The 21,121-nt window shown below is 44.3% G+C and overlaps 1 protein-coding gene across 2 annotated transcripts in view; it reads left to right on the top strand.

Moving 5' to 3' along the window:
- The window catches only part of SLC26A7 (solute carrier family 26 member 7), a 699,592-nt gene that overhangs the window by 507,929 nt on the left and 170,542 nt on the right, over positions 1-21,121 (top strand). For both annotated transcript variants that reach the window (XM_078687052.1, XM_078687051.1), the window contains exons 6-7: positions 8,125-8,207; positions 16,943-17,090. In XM_078687052.1, coding sequence (XP_078543178.1) covers positions 8,125-8,207; positions 16,943-17,090 — 231 coding nt within the window. The remainder of the gene's footprint in view (positions 1-8,124; positions 8,208-16,942; positions 17,091-21,121) is intronic.

Genomic DNA, 21,121 nt, shown 5'->3' with positions numbered 1-21,121 from the left:
AAACTTTCCCAGCTAAATAGTCAGGGAGGGCGGGAGGCCGGCGCGACTAGAGCGCAGCCCCAGCCCACACCCAAGATGGCACCCGCCGCCGCCTTCCGCGAAAACAAAAGCGGCTAGGCGAGGCTAAGAGAAGAAGATTGCAGCGTGAAAAGGTGTCAGTGTGCCTAGTATCAATTCCCTTTTAAAAACAATTTGATTAAAAGCCCCCAAGAAAATTAGCACATGAAAATTTAAATGTTTAAAAAACGCTATTTCCAGCTCAGTAAAAACGACAGAATTGATGAGTGAACACAAGTTGGCTCGCAGCCCTAGTACTCCCGACTGTGGAAGCGTTGCCAAAAAACAAGATCTCCAGGAGATAGATAACTACCTGGTAGTGAATGTAGGTTCAGTCAAGTCACCGGCAGTTTTATGGGAGGCGATGAAACCCACGTTGCGGGGGGTGGATATTTCTTGGTGCGTGGCCACGCGGAGGGAGAGGCAGAGGGACCTGGTGCGTAGGGAGGCGGATATTGAGGCGCTGGAGCGAAGGGGCAGGGAGGTGGATGGGGACCGGCCAGGAGCCAGTTGGTGTTAGCTCAGCAGCAGTACACTGCACTCTTGCTAGATGAGGCTAGTCAGGCGTGGCTGGTGACGCGCAGTAGGGTCTGTCAATGGGGGGACAAATCGAGCAAAATGCTTCACCGTCTGTGCCAAGGCACGTTTCATGCCCAGCCCTTACCACGGGGGGCGGGGGGGGGGGCGGAGTACCAATTTTAGAACCCTCTGCTATTGCTGCTATCTTTGCGCGTACTTTGAGGATCTATACTCTCCCAAAGAGTGCCTAGAGGAAGCGGTTAGCACGAAATTCATAGATGATCTCCCACCTAAGACGGTTCGGATGAGGTGCGTGAGCAATTGGACAGGCCCCTGTCGGATGAGGAACTCGGTGTGGCCCTGGGAGAATTGAATCTGGGGAAGGCTCCGGGTCCGAATAGGTTTCCCTGCAAATTTTTCAAAAGGTTTTTTACGCAGTTGGCCCCACACTTTCGGCCAGTGGTGGAGGAGGCGCGGGAGGGTGGATTGCTTCCCCCAGACTGGAGACACAAAGAGATAGTGGTGTTCCACAAACCGGGTAGGCCTCCGGAACAGCATGCATCATATCGCCCCATCTCTCGCCTCAATACCGAGGCAAAGATCTTGGCCAAGGCTTTGGCCAACAGACTCAAGCCACATATCACGACTCTAGGCCATCCGGACCAGGCAGGGTTCATGCCTCGGAGGGCGACCCGCCACAATATTAGGCGTGCGCATGTAGCCGTATCTGTCCATGGGCGGATGGGGGAGTCGGCGACGTTACTGCTTGCAGATATGGACAGGGCCTTCGATTCCCTGAGTTGGGTATACCTGTTTGCCTTGTTGCGGAGGCTTAAGCTGGGACCGCGTTTTTTGGCTTATTTGCAGCTGTTGTATTCTACCTTAACGGCTTCAGTGCGGGTGGGGGGGGCTATTTCTTGTTCCTTCCCTATCCGGAGGGATACCCGCCAGGGATGCCATCTTTCCCTCTACTTATTTGCGCTCACTATGGAGCCCTTAGAGGCCTGGGTGCGAATAGATGCTCAACTTAAGGGGTTTCGATGGGCACCAGGACTTACTGATAAGATAGCATTGTACGCGGATGACGTGCTGTTCTTTCTTACAGATCTGGATAGATCGGGGCCGCGATTATTACGCAATCTACGTAAATCCACACTCTGGGTCCTGGCGGGTGGTTCCGGGGTGGGGGAATGGGCATCAGCCTTACAAATGGAGACGGGGGGATGAAGTACCTGGGAGTTTATTTATCCGATGTCCCGGCGGTAGCCAGGGAGCGAAATTTGGCCCCGGTCTGGGATCGTACTAAAGAATATCTCAAGGTGTGGTCGCGAATGCCCTTGACGATCTATGGTTGGTCAGCTATATTTAAGATGGTGGCGCTCCCTCGTCTTCTTTATCAGCTACAAAATCATCCCTACCAGATTCCACCCCTATGGTTCCGGCAAATTAACTCGTCACTGGGCGAGTTTTTATGGGGGGGAGGCGCGGTTAGGGTGGATCTGCGCACATGCTTCCTATCTACGTACACGGGGGACTAGCAACAACGGATGTTCTCTCCTACTGTAAACAACAATAAGGGAGTTACACCTTGAGGATACACCCAATACTCAATAGAGGCGGGTCTGTGTGTTAACCACAATCCAAGAGAAGGACATCCTTTGTCCTTTAGAAGACCCCTCACTCACCAACCTAGTTGGTGACATGCTTCATCATCGGGGTCCCACCCAGACAGCCGAATGCCATCCAGGTGTGCTGCGACACCTGATTACAGTGGAGCTGGATTCAATTTTTTATATGTGAAAAGGAGAGAAGTAAGTGTAATTTAAAAAGTATCCGGTACTACCCACTTACGTGATTTATTCTGGGGTGTAGCGGATATTATTAAAAAAAAGGAAGGCACCTGTTGCCCAATTAGGAGAGCTGTCGGTGAAAAAACTATTATACAGGGTGTGGGATTAAAAAAATGACCTTTTTAATCCCACACCCTGTATAATAATCACGTCCCTTATTGTTGTTTACTGATATATCAAAGGGGACAGGGAGTCCCTCTCCTACCTTTATTGGCAAATACCCTTTCTCTCTTTATTGTTGATCTGTTCTCTCCTACTACCAAGCTGCACACTTGCTGGTTCTTAACGAATGGTTGTACGCAGATAGGTATGACCCAGCCTATGCGGTTGAGCGGCAGCTCATGGGCAGTCACTCTTTACACACGTGATTGAACTCCGCACCGTGTCGGAAGACTCTGCCCCCGGCTACACAGGCGGTTTTCATGTATGGAGGCAGGCCCTGCGCAGGATGCGGTGGTGGAATGTCCTGACTAGAGAGACTCTTCTTTGGGGCAATGGACGTTTGCCCCAGCCTCCTGCCCTGTAGGGTTTTAGGGGCTGGGATTTCATTCGCATCTCGGTTCTGGGGGATGTGATGTCGGATGTAACACTTAAATCATTTCAAGACCTGCAAGATGAATATGCCATGCCACGCTCCCAGTTCTTTAGGTATCTCCAGTTTCGGCATGCGCTGGCGCCTTGCTTGGAGGGCCTGGAGTCCCTCCCCGACATCAGCCCCATAGAAGCAAAGTTTTTTATGGGGGAGCTGCCGGACCGCAAGATTTCCCGCATATACCAGACCTTGATCATCCACTGCTCCGCAACCTTGCGGCGACTCAAGACAGCTTGGGAGGAGGATGTAGGGGACCTAGAGGAGGAGGATTGGGCTGAGGCACTAGCGAGTCCACGGGGGCGGCAATAGCCACACGATTGCGCCTGATTCAATTTAAATACCTACATCGGGTGTACTTCACTAGGGTGCAATTGTGGAGAGCAGGAATGATTGTATCCCCCGAGTGTCTTCGATGTGGTTCAGAAGAGGGCACCTTCTTGCATACGGTCTGGAGCTGCCTTTTGTTACACAGGTTCTGGGGTGGGTGTTTTCCTGCTTATCAGAAGCGCTGGGTTGGGAGCTTCCTTGTTCGCCGCGTCTGGCTCTGTTACATGTCCTGGAGGGGTTGGGGGGTAATAGATATAAGCGACACCTATTGTTACTTGGTCTCACCTTGGCACCAAACCGGTCCCAGGATGCTTGTTTTCGGTCCAGGGAAGACATGGCTTTGGCAGTTTGGGCTCGACTGTTCCCATGAGGCACAGGGTCAGACTGATTTGCATATGGCCATGTCTGAACTGGGGTGGCGGAGTGAGCTAAAGAATGGTGATGGATTAAACCCAGATCAGTTGACTGGAGGTGTTTGATTTGCTCAAACACTCCGTCCATCATCCCCTTTTTTTCCCCTAAGTTGGCAAGGTATGCTCAAACGTGAGTCCCTTGCTCACTTTGCCACGGGATTCAAGCAAGCCTGGCTGAAGACGGCTGAAATGCCAGAAACCGGTCCTAGGAAGCTTGTTTCCGGTCCAGGGAAGACCTGGCTTTGGCAGTTCGGGCTGGACTGTTCCCATGAGGCACAGGGTCAGACTGGTTTGCATATGGCCATGTCTGAACTGGGGTGGCAGGGTGGGCTAAAGAACGGTGATGGATTAAACCCAGATCTGTTGACTGGGTGTGAGTGTTTGATTGGATCATATGCTCCGTCCATCACCACCCCCTTTTGTACCGCGAAAAAGATGAATTGAACAGATTTAATTGTATATTTATATATATTTTGTAAAAATTGTAATTTTTCATTGCCATTTTTCACTTAACAGAGGGGGAGATGTTGTGTATTGCGAGTTAGAAGATACACACAGAAGAATAAACACGTGTAATGCTAAGCCCCATGTGTTGAGTAGTCATTGGCAGGTAGCCAGGCCGGGAACGAGGCTACACATACCTCAATGATCGACTGCCTTCAATCGCTCATTGGAGAAGGGCGCAAAATGTAGTACTGACAACTTGTAGTGTTAACCGGTTTCTATCTCCCCTCACAGCTATATGAACCACTTGAAAACCAGAAAAAAACTTTCATCAAACGCCACTCGGAAAAACTCAATGGAGATTTTCTGCCCCACCCCTTGCAGCCTCGCAGCTCCTGGCCTCGCCCTGTTGTCCACCATCGTACACCCAGCCCATCACCACCTCTGTTTACTGCAGCAGATACGGTTCCATACCCATAGCAGACAAATACATGGCATCACCCCTGGGAAAATGGCCACTTTAAATTTGAAGTCCGGCTGAACAATGCTCCGTAGTCTCCTCTCTCTGTAAAACATTTTCAACTCTCTATCGATTTTTCTCCACACCTTGTTAATACCATTTGAGCTTTTTTACCCCTTCCCCTAGCTTGTCACCTCGTGATTCCCACTATACCAGGTCCCTTTCCTACAGTTCACCAACCTCCCAATCATACTCAGTGACCTCATCGCTTATGCGTCCCATCCATGGAGACTCACTAGGTCCGGCATAGCATCATGCACACTCTGATGCCATCATACATGCAGTATGCATTGCTCCATCTTTTTACCAGGGGCCACACAAGACCCACATGGTCCAACCACGACGGAGGCCCCACTAGGCCTTCCACGGGTACTGATGCCATTCTCCCATGCCACCATTAGGCCAGTCGCACTAGACCATGCCATCTCTTCCCCTTGCCTTAATTTCTTATGCAATTTCGTCAAGCTCACATGTCATTTTCTTATGTTAGCTGATTCTTGTAGGCCTGAAATATATATTTCTCTGGAAACTCTCACTTTAGAATTAATGGTTGAATTTCATGTGTGATGTGAAATTCATTCTTTCTCATGTTTTGCGTTGCAGGTGAAAGAAGTGCTCACATTAGCTAGAATAAAGTCTTTGTTTTATTAGTCAGGTAAGGAGAGAAAAAGTTACATCGTTTGGTCTGAATCGATAAAGGAAGGCCATTGTCCTTCGCACAGGAAAAGGTTTGGGAACCAAGGATAGAAATGGTGAGAAAAGGAACATTGCGGTTGCATGGAAATTTACCTTTAATGGGACTTTGCAAGAAAGGATAGTGCCCCCTTCTCTTTGTACCTTCTGAGAGAGAGCCTCTTAGAACGAGTTGTGTCTCGATAGCTTTATGTTATCCGACACATCGATGTTGGAGAGACTTCTTAGGAAGACTCCACATGCTGACACTTTTTATCTTTTGTCCCTGAAGATGCTTAAGTAGGGATGTCAATTTAGTGCTAGTTTAGGGATAGATTGATGCTTTATTTCCAGAAACCTTCGATGCAGGGACATTTGGACTCATGCTTTCTGATCCTATTTCTTGAATTAATTGTTTAGTTTACTCTACATCCGTTACACTGGATTCACAGATTTGGCTTTATGCTGATTCCTATGTATTTTTACACTCTCATTTTGAGATGTCTTTATGTCCAGTTATTTTTGGCTTTATAATAAATTAACTAACCTTACGTTGTTGTCTGAGGTTACTATGTATGCAGAGAAATTCCTGTGGAATTGATTGGCGTTAATTACAACTTTCTCCCCTCAATGCTGCTAAAACATTGGATTGTGATACTCTAGTAGGTACAGAACTTATAGGCCTGGCCCTTTCAGTGTCCTAGGACCCCAGTGGACCACTTTTTCCCCTGAGGTCTCCTCCAGCCACACTGACGTCACTACAGTGTGCCCCACCCTGCTGACCAAACCTCCCGATGGCCCTCCTGCCCTGACAGGACTGTGGAACTGCCTTCGCTGAGCACAGAAGCCGCATGTTGGCTTGAGCACCCTGCCCCGCTCTTCATTCATTGAAGAATAATCATGAGGAAAAATAGTTAGGCAAGAGGGAGAATGTATACAACATTGAACTTATTGACCAGCAGCAGATGAGAGGTTAATTTGACTGAATGGGATACTATGTTTAATGGCCATCCTGTAGCACCAGACCAATACCCTAATTGTAATTTCCTTTGTACAGATTAGGTGCAACCCTCTGCAAATGAGGGAACTCTGTTGCCTCTACATGCCTGCTACACTCCTGCAGCCTGGAAAAAAATGTGAAGACACATTTAGCACACCTAGAAAAAGCACCGTTTCGGGGGGCATTGGTGATCCTATATCTCTTCCAGAGATCTCCCTACAGGTTGAGACAGCTTCAGCCATGATCTGCTAAACAAGTTCTGGGTTTTGTTTTGTACATGATGTACTCTTGCATGCTCACACTGCCAATAAGTACAGTTTCTGGCTCTCTGTGAGTGGTGTTTGTCATGATGTTGAGTTTACATCATCTTTGAGTGACAAGGTTCATGCAGTGGCTGTAAAGTCAGTGCAAAGTGCCCCTTGAAAGCACTAGAATGTGTTACTTTGCATGTTTTTCCCTAACCAAAGGCAACACTCCCCCTATTAAGGGTGATGTCAATCTATCATTATTCTTAAGGGTGGGGGAAATGTCTTTCCATTCTAGGTATATGCCTAAAATGTGAGTGGCTGATCTCGATTTATAATTGGAAAGCGTGTCAAAAGTGATGTAAAAGTTAACTAGAACAGGATCACAATATACTAGCATTGTTATACAATACATTTATACTAAATCTGAGCTATTGTTTGGTCGTTTTGTGCTATCACTGATACAGGAGGAGCGTGAGATGAGGTTGAGCCCAATAGGAAATCTAAATGTAAGTACTCCTGGTGAGCCCAACACCACCTTAGATCAGTGTTTACCCTTTTTACTGATCCTGTTAAGAAACTGGCTGGATTTTAGTTGCAAAACCTTAATAAATACTGTAAGGAGTCACTATTTTGAAAGACTGCCCTGAACACAACCATTACAAATTGCAATTCCTCATGATATTCTGAACTCATTTAGCTATTCAGTAGCCTTATGAAATAGTTAAATGGGTTTAGTACATGTGACAAGCTTCCCTCCTTTTAATACACGAAAAATTGGCTTACACATCATCATGTTCCCTTCCTGCACCATTGGTTCTCGTGATGTTATCAGTGTGTTTGATAACCCAGGATTGCTTTTACTGGTACCAATCAATCATTATCACAGAGCCTTCAAACTACTCCCAAGCTCTTTCAGGGTCAGTATACAGGCCTCAGCATGGTACAGTAAACACAGCATCTTGGAAGCACGTCTAATTGTGTGTAATAGAAATTGCAAGACAACCATCACAAGATCATCTGCTATCTCAGCGTGGTACATGGGTTTTCTGCATGCATTTTCACTGATCAACACTCCCTCAGTTAATTGACCGTTTCGCATCACAATGTCTTCCGCACTATATTCCCTATATACTACAGCAATCTTGTTTAAGGTGGCCACCAGCGTGCAACTAGTTCTTACAGGGGCCACCTTCCTTCTAAAGAGGGAACAAAACCCTACATTGAGCCTCAGAGCCCAATACAGATATTACACACTGAGGACTGGTATCAGTTTTCAAATTGAGCTAGGCATGCATTTAGAATTCAGTCAACTTTGGGTGTGAGACATTGACTAATAATGTATAGCCATTAGAAGAGGCTTGTTAGTAAATAAATGAATGTACGCATAAACTGGCAGAAGTGGAGCTAGGTATTTTCATTGTGAAACTTTGGTCCTTTTTTACTTGAATATTCACTACATCTTTATTGTATTGAACTACATAGATGGTTGCTGTCTCTCTTGCTTGCTACCTTGCTGATATGAAGAATTCTTATGACCTTGATGTTTTAGGACACATTCCGAGAGGGTAATGTAAACTATATTGACCTATTCCTCAAAATTTGCTGTCACATGTCTATATACTGTAAGAAACCCCTTGTTATTCTACCTGTAACACTTTGTAAGATCAGATTTCTGAACACCTACTTTCATTTCTTAAAAACATTGCAATTCTTTGCTAAGACTTGACTGACTTTGTCATGCATGAGAATAGGGCACTTGATAGTTTTGAAAAAATAAATGATTATTGTATATTCATAAGATATAAAGTCTTGCCTGTAAACAATGAATATTGTTAAAGTTAATATAATGGTATTTATGGACCGTCTGCTGCCCTGACAATTGTCTTTATTCTGTTTTACACTGAACTTCCATTCAAGATATAAACTACAGAGTACCAGTCAATGTACTGAAATTGAACTATTTAATTGAAGTCTGTACGTGTTTTTAGTAATCAAACTGCACTTGTGGCTGCTATTAACATGAAGGTAAAAAGAACATACAATAGGAAATCACTTCAAAGCTGAGTATACCCTCAGCCTCAAGATTCCGAGTTCCTTCTTCCAACTGACCAGATACTAGTAATCCCAATGTTCTAAGCATTCTACAATGACATGACTAAATTCTGCAATTTTTGGCAAGCACAGCAGTATAATATAAAGGTAAACACAATAAATGGGCGTGGTGCAACAGCAATTACTGGCTGAAGAAATTATACGTGGAAAGGAGTGCTCCATCCCTGAAACTTCATGAACAAAATGATCATAGCGTCAGGAGGCTGTGCAAAATTAGTTTAAAAGTAAATCGAGACACTAGATAAATGCATGGGGTCTGAGATTGCTATTTTCGAGGCCCGAGGATGCCCAGCATAACACTGCAAAATCTGGACTAGATGGGCGGACTATCGTGGTATCGATCTCCCCCTCCCCTGCCTGAGTCTGTCCCCTGAAACTGTTTCGCTGTGGGTTTTTTTTCCCTTACGCTACTATAAACAATAAAGTGGACAAGGGACAGCCTTGGCAAACTCCTCTGGAGAGAGAAAAGTAATGTGAGACTTTACCATTAGCAAAGATAGAAGCTTTTGGACCAGAATATAATAAAGAAATTAAGGAGATTAACTTGGGAGGAAATCCTATCCATTTTAGAGCATGGAACATAAAATCCCAACCAATCCTATCAAAAGCTTTTTCAGCGTCTAGAGTTATAGAGGCAAGTGGGTAATCAAGGGATGAGGCTTTACTAAGAACATTAAAAAAGACCCTGGAGTTTTCCGAGGATAGACGACCCTTTACAAAACCAGATTGTTCTGGTCCAATGAGTTCAAGTAAAATGGGATCAATGCGTAGGGCAAGTATTTTTGCGAAAATGTTATAGTCTGTATTAACTAAGTAAATGGGACGCAAATTTTTACAAAAAGATGGGTCTTTATTTTCTTTAGGGATTAAACAAATCATGGTTTCTTGGAAGGTTCCTTGGGAAGATCCATTTGCAATAAAGGACTTAAATAGGAGAAGAAGGTTCGGAAGAAGAAGTTTCAAAAAATCTTCGTAAAATTCAATGGTGAAACCATCAGGTCCAGGAGTCTTGCCCCGTCTTAATGCCGAAACAGCGTGGGAAATCTCTTTCAAAGTAACATCCGCTTCTAGCGAATCAAAGTCAATATGGTGAGAAGGAGGAGAATTAATTGATTGGAAATAAGAGGATATATCAGGATATATCAGATTAAAGCAGTTGTGTTTCAGGAGTATAAAGGTTTTTGTAAAAGGAGACACATTCTTGTAAAATATCTTAATCTTTAAAAAGAGTTTCCCCATTAGAATTCGTTATAGAGGCAATTCTAGTTCTTTTTCAACGCGTTTTTAAATAATTAGCTAAGAGTTTCCCCATTTTATTTGGCCTCCATAGTATTGGGCGCTACTTTTTAGGAGAAAAGAGGCTGCAGCCTCTGGGGATAGTTTATTGAAGGTAATCTTAGCAGAATTGAGATCCTTTAAAGAGGTTTCTGTGAAGGTTGCTTTAAAAGAATCCCATATCATAGTTGGAGAAGAGTCAGGGGCCTTACTAGTAGTGCAAAATTCCAAGGCAAAATAACTGAATTGGCTAGAGAGGGTCTGCAAGTAGGGAGTTATTAAATTGCCATCTACCAGCTGATGGGGAAAGTGGAATTAAATCAAAATCCACAAAAACTGGGGCATGATCTGAAATCAAAATAGAGCCTATTTCTGAATGGATAACATGTTGAGTAAGAGATTTACTTAAAAAGAGATAATCAATGCGGGATTGTGTTTTATGTGGGGGGGAGAAATAACTGTATTCTTGAAGATCTGAATGACAAAGTCTCCAAATATCAATAAAGGATTTACGGTGGATAGTAGAGGTAAACTGCGTATTCATTTTAGTGTTTACAAATTTGACTGGAGAAGTTTATCTAGAATGGGATCATAAATTTGATTGCAATCACCACCTAAAATTATATACTCATCATCAAACGAGAGTAAGTTATCCGATACTTGTAACCAGAACATATTATCAACAAAAGTGGAGCATAAACATTAAAAAGAATCAATGATCCTTTATCTATAAGCAATTTAACAATCACCCAGCGACCATCTGAGTCAATTTCTTGATGGATAACTAAAACATTACATTTTTTATGGCACAGAATTAAAACACCATTTTTCTTACCCAAAGCTGGAGAAGGAAATACATTGCCTACCCAAAATCTCTTTAATTTAGAGGCTTCAGTATCGGACAAATGAGTTTCTTGTAACATGGCAATGTCGGTTTTTAATCTTGCTAAATGGGATAGTACTCGCTGTCTTTTAATAGGGTTATTTAAACCTTTGATATTTCATGTAGTAACCCTGAATTAAACTGAAATGAGGTAACATTATTAAACAAGAAGCATACAATGTAATGAACAATTTTAAAAATCAGACTATCTAGTAAGTGAAAAATAGTGAATTTTATGACAAAAAGGCCATAGGAAATATTCCTAACATTACTAGCAACAATGCGAGCAAAGAGAGAAAGGGAAAGTGATGAAAAAGAATACAGTTGCAGATAAAAGTATAAAGAGAAGAAAGAGGAACAAGAAAGAGAGAAGGAAAGTCTAAAGAAGAAAAAGAGGAATAGGAAAAGGTAGAAGCGAGAGGATAAAGGGGAAAACAATGAAAAAAGACAACATATTAAGAACCAAAAAAAGTAAAATAGAACATACCTACAGGAGGAAGTTTCAGGGAGATAAGGGGAGGGGTGGAGCCACACAGAACAGACGGTACAACCAGGATCAACCAAACGGAGGGCCAGGGGTCAGCACGTCACAAGGATGGAACATATGTGGAGATGAAAACAATAAAAAGTTGCAGAACACGTAATGAATAAAATAAAAAAATAAAAATGAGATGCGGCAGCCTATTAGAGTAACGAAGGAAATATTACAAAATCAGAGAATACATAAAGTCAACCAATATTCAAAGATGAAGGCCCTGAAGAGTCCATAGCATCTGTTTTATGAGAGTTTATGAAACTTTGTAGACGCAGCGGATCTTCATAAGATGTTGCTTTGTTGTTGTACGTGACCTTAAAGAGCCAGGGGTGAAAGAGACCATAACGGGCACCCATTGATAAGAGATCAGCTCTCCCATTGAGAAAGGCCTTCCTTCTATTTGCAGTAGATTTGGCATAATCCTGCGCAAAAAATTGAGTTGAACCTTACCAGGTTATACGTTGACAAGATTTAACCGCTGATAACACCTTTAACAGATCTGTGTACTCCAGGAAGTACATGATAACACCTCTCAGTCGTTGAGCAGATGAGGCAGTTGAGGAAAGGCGGCCCAATTTATGAGCCCTTTGAATGGTAAGTACGATGCCTTCTGGCATGTGGAGTATTTTTGGGAGAAAGGATTTAAAGAAAGTAAGAGGCTCAGACCCTTCCACTCCTTCTGCCAGGCCATAAATGCCTAGATTGTTACGCCTATTACGATTTTCGAGGTCCTCCACTTGGCGCTGGAAAGTAGAAACTTGAGATTGAAGTAGAGAAACCTTGGTACAGGACTCTTTGACAGAAGACATATTATGCACAACTGCGGTGATTCTTGTGTCAAGTTGTGACCAGTTATCAGTGAGGATTTGTAATTTTGTGTTGGTTTCTTCCATAAAGGGACGCAAGACCCGAATTTCCTCCAACAATATTTCCATAGAGACAGGTAAAGTTGATTTAGGCGGAGAAGGGGGATTTTGTTTTAGGCGTTTAGAGATAGATTTCCCAGACGGTACTGTTGAGGGGTCCATGGCTGCCATAGTGCCTAAAGATGTAGTTAACAAAGAATCCTCTAGCTTGGAGAACTCAGTGAAAATCTTTCAATTTTTCACGAAAATATGCTTTGTAGTAGCCTGCGTAGAGACAGCGCCTTTTATAGGAAAGGAAAAAGAAGAAACGACTGAAAAGTCAAATAAAAAACTAAAATACTAGAGCTATGGATTCAGTGACAACTGAGTATAGAACAGAAGAATTCACTTCAAAAAAGTCAATGAAGTGGGCGACCAGCGAAGACATGTATCTTTTTATGGCTGTCTCCGTGAAGAAAAAGAAATACTTCCAATTAACTTATGCACTCCCATAAGCCGCATGTGAAACGAGGAGTCCACAAAATGGCTGCCACAAATATTTCCTCTCAGATTTCCTCTTAGATCAATTATGCAAAAGCTGCTGGTAAACATATTCAGTCAGTAAAGCGCTTAGAGCCTGAACAATGTAAAAGAAAGCTGTGAAGAAGCATTAAAGGACAGTCCATAATGTCCATGTCCAGTCACTTCCACAATGAAGAGAGCGCCGCGGCATGAACCTAAATCAAAATGGTGGCTGCGAGATTGCGGCGCTGCCGAAAGAACTTACAGTGCCGGAAAAGTAATCTTTATTGCTGCAGATAAACACAGTGAGGGTCCTAGAATGTTCCGCTGATCTTCCGACGCCTTTACACTGCGCTCTTGTTGCTGGAGCAGTGTGAGGAACGTGAAGCTGCCTGGATGGACCGAGGAGCTTCACCCGGGCGCCGCCTTTCCTGTCGGGCGCCAAGCCACACCCCTTACATTATACTTTACCTCTGACAGAGCCGGGATCCTGGGCCGACTTTAACAGTAAATTAGAATCTGTGTCAGCATTAGGAATGGACCAGAAAGGTTGGTTGTTGAGAGTTGATATGAGGGGTTGGTCCTTCACATCTTTCTTAAAAGCATTAAGAAAAGAGCAATCATTTCTTGAAGCCGCAGTGACTTTCCCAGTTGTAGCTTAGGTTACAGAAAGGAGCCTCATGGAAAGCAGAAGTAGGAAAAACAATACTAACAAAACAAAAACTTCCAAAGTTCTGGATCCCAATTTTAGGACAGTTCTGGTAAGGGTGAAGTTTTGGACCTGGGTATGACCATGTCTGCAGCAAAGCTGGAGCTAGCAGGGTGTGAGAAGCATTGGAATTGAAGCTGGAACTGGCCGCTTGGAGCAGAGTTGTTTGGTCTACCAGTGATGTTTTTTAAAACTCAAAAGGCGGGGATGCGCGAGGAGAGGTCACTAACTCATATCTTGTGGTCCTGCCCAAAGATCCAGGGGTTCTGAGACTGGAGCCTGTCGCAACATGTGCATGTGTTACAGGTGCTATGTGAGCTGCTCTGGCAACTGTCGTCTGCAGTACGTATTGTCTATGTCACCTGTAAAAAGCTACTATTTGATTTAATTGTTGTACTACATCCCTAGTCAGTAAATTTGCTGGGTTAAGAAATTGTGTGAATCCAGCCAATACAGCCCATGTGCCTCCTTTTTTTTACATAGATGACCTATACTGGCATTCTGTAGTAAATGTGGTAGATGAATGCCGTACCAATTTTGAAGTTCTTGATAGGACAAATGGACTTCCAAGTCACAATAAGCTTGATAGTATGCTTGTACTGGTGCATGTCTACAGCCATGACAATTCCCAGTATTGGAATCTACAGCCTCAAACTCCACAAATTGGAAAAAATTGTCAAAGACATACGTAGCATGTTCATTTACGACAAATGTCAATGCACACCCTGCTGCAGAGAAGTCTCTGTTCAGAAGGCATTGTGTACCCGGTCCCCCGTAATTTATACCTATTACAATAGGTAGTACACCCATTTTTAGTGAACAGATTCTATAAATATGCAATCCAAAATGCAAAAATTACAAATTTGGAATACCCTTTTCATGAGTTAAGCTTGACAGGCCTACAAAAACAGATGCTTGCATTTAATCTGAAGTAAATAACCAATATTCCATTGGTTGTCTCCGTAATACTGTAATGTTCTTTTTTTTTGTGTGTCATCAAAAACTACTGCTGAAGGATCTTGATAACCTGAACCCTGTAGTTTGGCACCAAATGATGCATTCTCTGTGGGTATCTCTTTCCCCCAGAATCGCATGGGGTTGTATTTCTAACCCCCCCCCCCCCGGTACAATGACTTAGTCAATGTACTAATACAAATTGGAAATCCAGTTGGATTGCAACCCATACACAACACACTGAGCAATACTGTGTGGGAAGTGTTGCCTGATAACAATTAGTTATACAAGATGAGTTTAGGGACACGTAAACATTCCCATTTTATTTGCCATTTTAAGGGCAAAACCTGTGATAATTATAGCACCAGATAAATGACGAACATCAAATTGTTGGATTTTTCAAGTGCGATCATTAATGTACAAGACACTGAGGCACTCAAACTCGAGGCCTGACAGGACAGCATATGGGTTTTAGTCTCATTGCTGTCACTGAAAGACTTTAGCAAGATCCACGCCTTGATGACTGCATTTTCTCTGGCAGTTGCAGAAATCCCTTTCTACCCTTACCTCAGTGACTGCCTCCTCAGAGAGGCATCAAGGAAGCAAATGGGGCCATTCTTGCTTTGACACTCACAACACTGTTTGATTTTCCCCATACTAACCCAAATCCTCTTTGATATCATCCACGAGAATTAATTTCATCAGGGCAATTCTCGGCTTCAGCTATGTAAAGTCCTTTCGTCTTCTAGAGAAGTGCTAACCAGTAGACCACGTCTTGAATGATGAGAAAGTGACTGCGTTCTGGCTCCAGTGGCTTCTGGGACTACAGGAATTCTGTCTGGGTATGTATCCATGCTAAACACCAATTGTGCTCTTTTTGGAGTAACCAAATGCTGGATGACGGATGTTTGTTTATTTATTTATTCATATTTTTATTCATTTATTGATTTATTATAGCGTCTTTATCCAAGTTGCTTCAAATACAATTAAAATTAAACAGTAGAACTCTCAGTAATGATGAATGTTTCTAAATGGTGTAACAAGATAGCCTCACTCTGCCACAGTCAACATGTGTTCCTATAAAAGCTCCCTCCAAGCAGAGTAGGATCAGAGTGAATAGAGATAGGAAAATTGTTCCAGAATCATAGAGCAAAATGTGTTAAAGAATGAAAAGTCAGAGAAGGACACGGAGGTTGGGAGACAGAAAGACAGAATTGTGCACCAGTGTGAAGAGAGCCAGAATGTGTGTAGAAAGACAATGAACATAAATAAAGTGGAGCAAGTGAGTATACGCATTTGAAGACATTACAGAGATAACAGTAAGTATCGTAGTCAATGGAAATTGAAGATGGCTTCTGGAGTTTTGAATAGACTGAAGAGGTGTAAGGACATATTGGAGAAGACCGACATAAGATGAAGGGCAATAGATGATGCAAAATAAAATTACCTTGGAAGAAGCAGTTTGAGAAAAAAGAATAAAATATTTGAATTTACTAATGTTAGATAAAAGCAATAGTTTTTGAGCACAGATTAGAGTTTTTGGAAAAACTCAATTACGAGTCAAAAATGATCCCAAAATTTCAAGCTGATGTAGAGACCTGGATAGAAATCATACAGTGAAAAGGATGAAGAATAGTTATAGGTGAGATGGCAATAAAGAAGACATTGTCAGTTCTGTTAGGGATACGTTTACTGGAATACAACAACATCAGTTTTGGACATCAGAAAGACAAGCAGTGGCCAGATTACGAAGAGAAATGTTCAAGTAACAAAATGAGAACTATATGTGATAGTCATCAGCTTAGGGGGAAGGGAAACAGGAAGAGACAATGGAAGCGAAAGGATTAGAATAGCCAGAGAATACAAATAGGTAAAACACTGAGTTTGGGACCGTACAACACAGGATACTGAAAAGGAGCCGTTAGTGAGATAAAATTGCACCCATTTAAGAATAGTGTTGGGAATCCCACATTTAGAAAGAAAGTAAATAGGAATGTAGTGATTCCCCGTGTCAAAAGTGCAGAAATATAAAGAAAAATAAGAATGGAGGATTGATAATTTCGGCAACCATGAAGTATAGTGTTTGAAGGTGGAAGAAGTGCATAGGCAGTTGAATAGCTAGTCAGAAATCTAGATTGAAAACAAAAAAGGGTAAGAAGCTGGAAAAGACAATGCTGCTGCATATTTCTGTTAGCCTTCCATGTTCAAGGGGGAGATAACACCAGATTGGATATCTTGAGCAGGGGTCTCCAGTCTCCACAAAGTGGGAGGTTCACCTGGAAGATATAGAAAGGCTTCTTTCCTAAGTAGGTGTAACATAACAACCATATGTAATTTACCATTAAGCACGTTTAAAATTGGCTGAGTATGTAAATAAATATTTAGAAGACATCTTACGCTATGTTATGTTGTAGTATGTTGTGTTATTATGTGTTATGTTACTAGATCTTATTTTGTCTTTACAGAATACCCGCACCCCGAGCCCCACCTATGAACATTCTGTCAGATGTAGTCATTGAAGGTTTTGGACTTGCTATTGTGGGTTATGCAGCGTCAATAGTCCTTGCACACCGTTCTCCCAAAAACATCAAATATTCTGTTGATGACAATCAAGTAAGGAGGTCCCTTTGTTCATTTCAATATTGTGGTACTCATTTTTCTTTACAACATCTCAAGCAGCTTTACTCTTCCTCCTCACAACCCTTCACCAAAGAGGGTGACCTACCCAGTTAGACAAGATCATATTAGTGAACCACCAGCATTTTAACGTCTCCCCTTCCTATAAACTGAATAAGAGACCTCACCACTAGAACTTACCACAATAATAATCAGTTTTCGTAATTCTAAATGAAACCTTATATATTGTGTGCATGGTTTTCATTCCAGGAATCGACAAAGAAGAGAAGGATCAGTGTAATCAAAATTATCGATAAGTAATCCAAGCATTACAGGTTCATCCCTCTTCCTCATTACAGTCCTTAATTCACATGAATATAGTAAGTGATGGTGCTCCATACAAAACAGACAAAACACCATCTACCTGCTGCACACATGGCAATTTAATGCATATCAACAAAACAGAAAATCATTGAAACCAATCATGCCTACAGAGAAGAAAATATAGCAGCTCAGCAGCCCCAGGCCATGAGGTCAAGGTACAGGTGACTAGTTTATAATGTGCAATGAAAGAATTGTGCGAGAGCCGGGTCACAATGAGGCACATTTACAGTAAAATGCCCTTGCCTGAAGGGTGGAAGGCCGCCATTTGCTAAATCACCATGTGTAGAATCATCTCAATGGCACTTTGTGGGTCTTGATAGTAGCTGGCCTTTCAGTACTGCTATAACGCAAGAACCACTTACAAAGAAATACCCTTAACGTAATGGCCTAACGCTTCAGCTTCCAGACTGTCAGACTTAAATGGGTAAACAGGAACTTCAGGGGGCATTCTTCCATCACTGCCATGAGGTGCAGAAGAGGTAATCAGGATATGTGGATCCAAAAGAGACCAACCAGAATGCCAGTAGATCTCCCCCTGGATCTTCTAACAGACTTGGGTCAGAAGGGGTATGCATAGCAAACAACAGCATTTGAGCTTACTTGAGGGACATTGAATCTATTTACTAGGCCTGCTGTTAGAAATGGGATTTCTGGTTGGCTGAGGCTTGCGCCAAAGCTAGGCAGAAACCACCACTCTAGTCAGGGCAAGGGAGTTACACGCCAAAGATAACCCCTGCTCACCCCCTTGGTAGCATGGCACAAGCAGTAAGGCTTATCCCGGAGGCAATGTGTAAAGCAAATTATGTCAAATATAGCCTTTGTATTCTCAAAACACATCAGATAGTAATCACACCATATACATTGTGCCAACTGGCACGGGCAATATTTACAAAGGATTATGTACACCTGACAGGGCCACATGGACCACTGTCAGCATCAGCACTTGGTAAAAATAGATAACTTGGTCAAGGTGAACTAAATCATAAACATACAAGTAAAAATAGGTCATAGAATATGCACCCAGTAAACACTGATAATCACTGCACTTGCAACAGTCTGTGCGTAAATCACAAAGGGAATCTCCTTAACATAAACCTAAACAGGTAAAACAACCTCCTATGCATAAATCATATCTAGAGGCATCAAACACAGGAGTGCGCAAAACATAGTATACACAGTACATTTCCTAACTCCCAAAGCATTAGCACATAAATCACATTTAGCACATAAACCAGATTAGGGCCTGCACCCTATAAATGTAACAACCCCCCTGGCCAACTGGCCATCTAGGAAGGGGCTCAAATGCCCTATGTCCACAGAGTCAGGGCTGCTGCCTTAAGCAGTGAAAGTCCAGGTTGCACCACTGCGCCAAGCCTAAACGTTGCAGCTGCCCACTACTTGCTGGGCAGCTGAGGACAAGAACAGGGCCTAAACGCTGCAGCTGGCACTAAGTGCTGCGCAGCTGGGGAAGACCAAAGTAGGGGCGAAGGAGTGCGTCCCACTCCTGAGTTCAAAGACAGGTCCCTTGAAAGAAAAACCTAAACGGTGCAGATGCCCATTACTTCCTGGGCAGCTGTGAATCAAAACTGTGACATGGGCTCTCACTGGCCCTTTAGAACAACAAAGCGCCAAAACGTGGGAGCCCTCTAGGCTCTAGGACAATACTGCGCACGGTGGAGCCCTCTAGGCCGTAAAAATAATAGTTGTCCCCTAAAGAACTTGAAGGGCCAGGACAAAATGGGCCCTGCACAACGGTGACCTCTGGGCCCTGCTGGGTGCTCTTAAATATAACGTTGCCCCTCCTGGAGCCATCTGGCTCGGAAAACTACTTGGGGGCGGGGTAGCCATCTGGGCTCCTTGAATGAACATGCCCCCATCGGTGGTGCGGCCCGCTGACAGACGGGCCGCTCTATCATGGCACCTCGCACCGGCACTGGGGCTTGGGGGGACCCCCCGGGCCCCCCTCCTCTCATGCGGCTCTAACACACCCAAGGCCGCCGTCGGGCACATGTGGCCTTCCCCCCGCCGCAGTCGTCTTAACTTACCGGCTCCTGGCAGAAGCGGCGTGGTCAGGCACTGGCAATGTGCCTCGCGCCCCCTCCGCGCGACATCAGCGGCGGCGCAGGCGGCGCTCTCTCTCCCCATGTGAGCCCTGCCTCCATGCACCTGTCTTCACCCGGTCCTCTCTCCGCGAGGACCGGGACTCGGAAGATAGAGCCATCAAGGCTCCGGGCTCCTCTTCTTCCGGAGCTCCCTCCAGCGCATGGGAGCCCCCGGAACACTTGTGCTGCTTCCTCTTCCGCCGGCAGCAACCGCGGGCTCTCCCCTTTACATGGGAGCCCCGCAATGGCCAGCTGCATCGCCAGTTCTGTTTCTGTCTATCGCCCCCGCCCACAAGCCGGCGGGCCCCGGCGGCAGCGGCAATTGTCAACTCACCTGAGGGGTAGGCTCCCTCGGTGGGCAAAATTAAAGTAGAAGTGGGCTGGGCACCCGCTAAGGCTCCTCTAAAACAGGGTGGCTCTCCTAATAATTTATAATAATAAAACGAAGACGCAGGGTGGGCACCTGCGCACTCGGGGGCATACAAATAAGCGGGGTGGCACCCGCGCTGGCAGCAAAAGGGCAGGAGCGCTTCCCCCGAGGGAAAACAACAGCGCTCTGCCCAGAAATCAAGATAAAGTGCCCACGAGGCGCTTGGGGCCCAGAAATCACCAAAGGCCCCAGAAATGACCCCCACAGCAAGAAGGGTCCCAGCAACAAAGTCCTCATAGGTGAAGAGGGCAGGAGGGTTCCAGAAAGAAGTCCTCCAGCAATCCAGGGGCTGCACAGGGCCCAGGGAGGCAAGCCTTCCCCTGGGCCCCAGCAGCAGCACGCCCCTGGTAGATTCAAGTCAGGAAACAAGAACATTTACTTGGGGTCACAGCCCCTCTTTTATACACAGCAATCCTTTGTTGTCAAAGGTGCAGGCAAGGGGTGAACCAGATGCAACTGGTTCTTGAGCACTTTGTTTTGCTCAGCCCCTCTGCCTATTCACTGTCAAGTCAAGTCATAGGATTTGTATAGCGCACTACATACCCAGAGGGTTTCAAGGCGCTTAGGAAGGGGAGGATGATTACTTGTCAAATATCCACGTTTTAAGTTGCTTTCTGAATGCTAGGTGGTTCTGGGTAAGGCGAAGGTAAGCGGGGAGTGAGTTCCATGTTTTAGCAGCCAGGTATGAAAAGGATCTGCCTCCCATGGTGGTCTTGTTGATGCGAGGTACAATGGCGAGGGCTTGGTTGGAGGAACGTAGTTGGCGTGAGGGGGTGTAGAAGGACAGTCGTGAGTTGAGGCAGTCTGGACCGATGTCGTAGAGTGATTTGTGTGCGTGGGTAAGCAGTCGGAAAGTGATCCTCTTATTGACGGGTAGCCAGTGTAGGTCTTTAAGGTGACCAGAGATGTGTTCGTTGCGTGGGAGGTCTAATATGAGCCTGGCTGAGGCGTTTTGGATTCGTTGGAGTTTCTTCTGGAGTTTTGCGGTAGTGCCCGCGTAGAGGGTGTTTCCGTAGTCCAGTCGGCTTGTGACCAGAGCGTGGGTGACTGTTTTCCTTGTATCGGAGGGGATCCAGCGAAATGTTTTTCTGAGCATGCGAAGAATGTTGAAG

This window comes from Lissotriton helveticus, chromosome 4_1 (assembly GCF_964261635.1).
Source record: "Lissotriton helveticus chromosome 4_1, aLisHel1.1, whole genome shotgun sequence".
Taxonomy (NCBI): domain Eukaryota; kingdom Metazoa; phylum Chordata; class Amphibia; order Caudata; family Salamandridae; genus Lissotriton; species Lissotriton helveticus.
The sequence above is the reverse complement of the archived record's forward strand: the minus strand, read 5'-3'. Positions and strand labels throughout refer to the sequence as shown.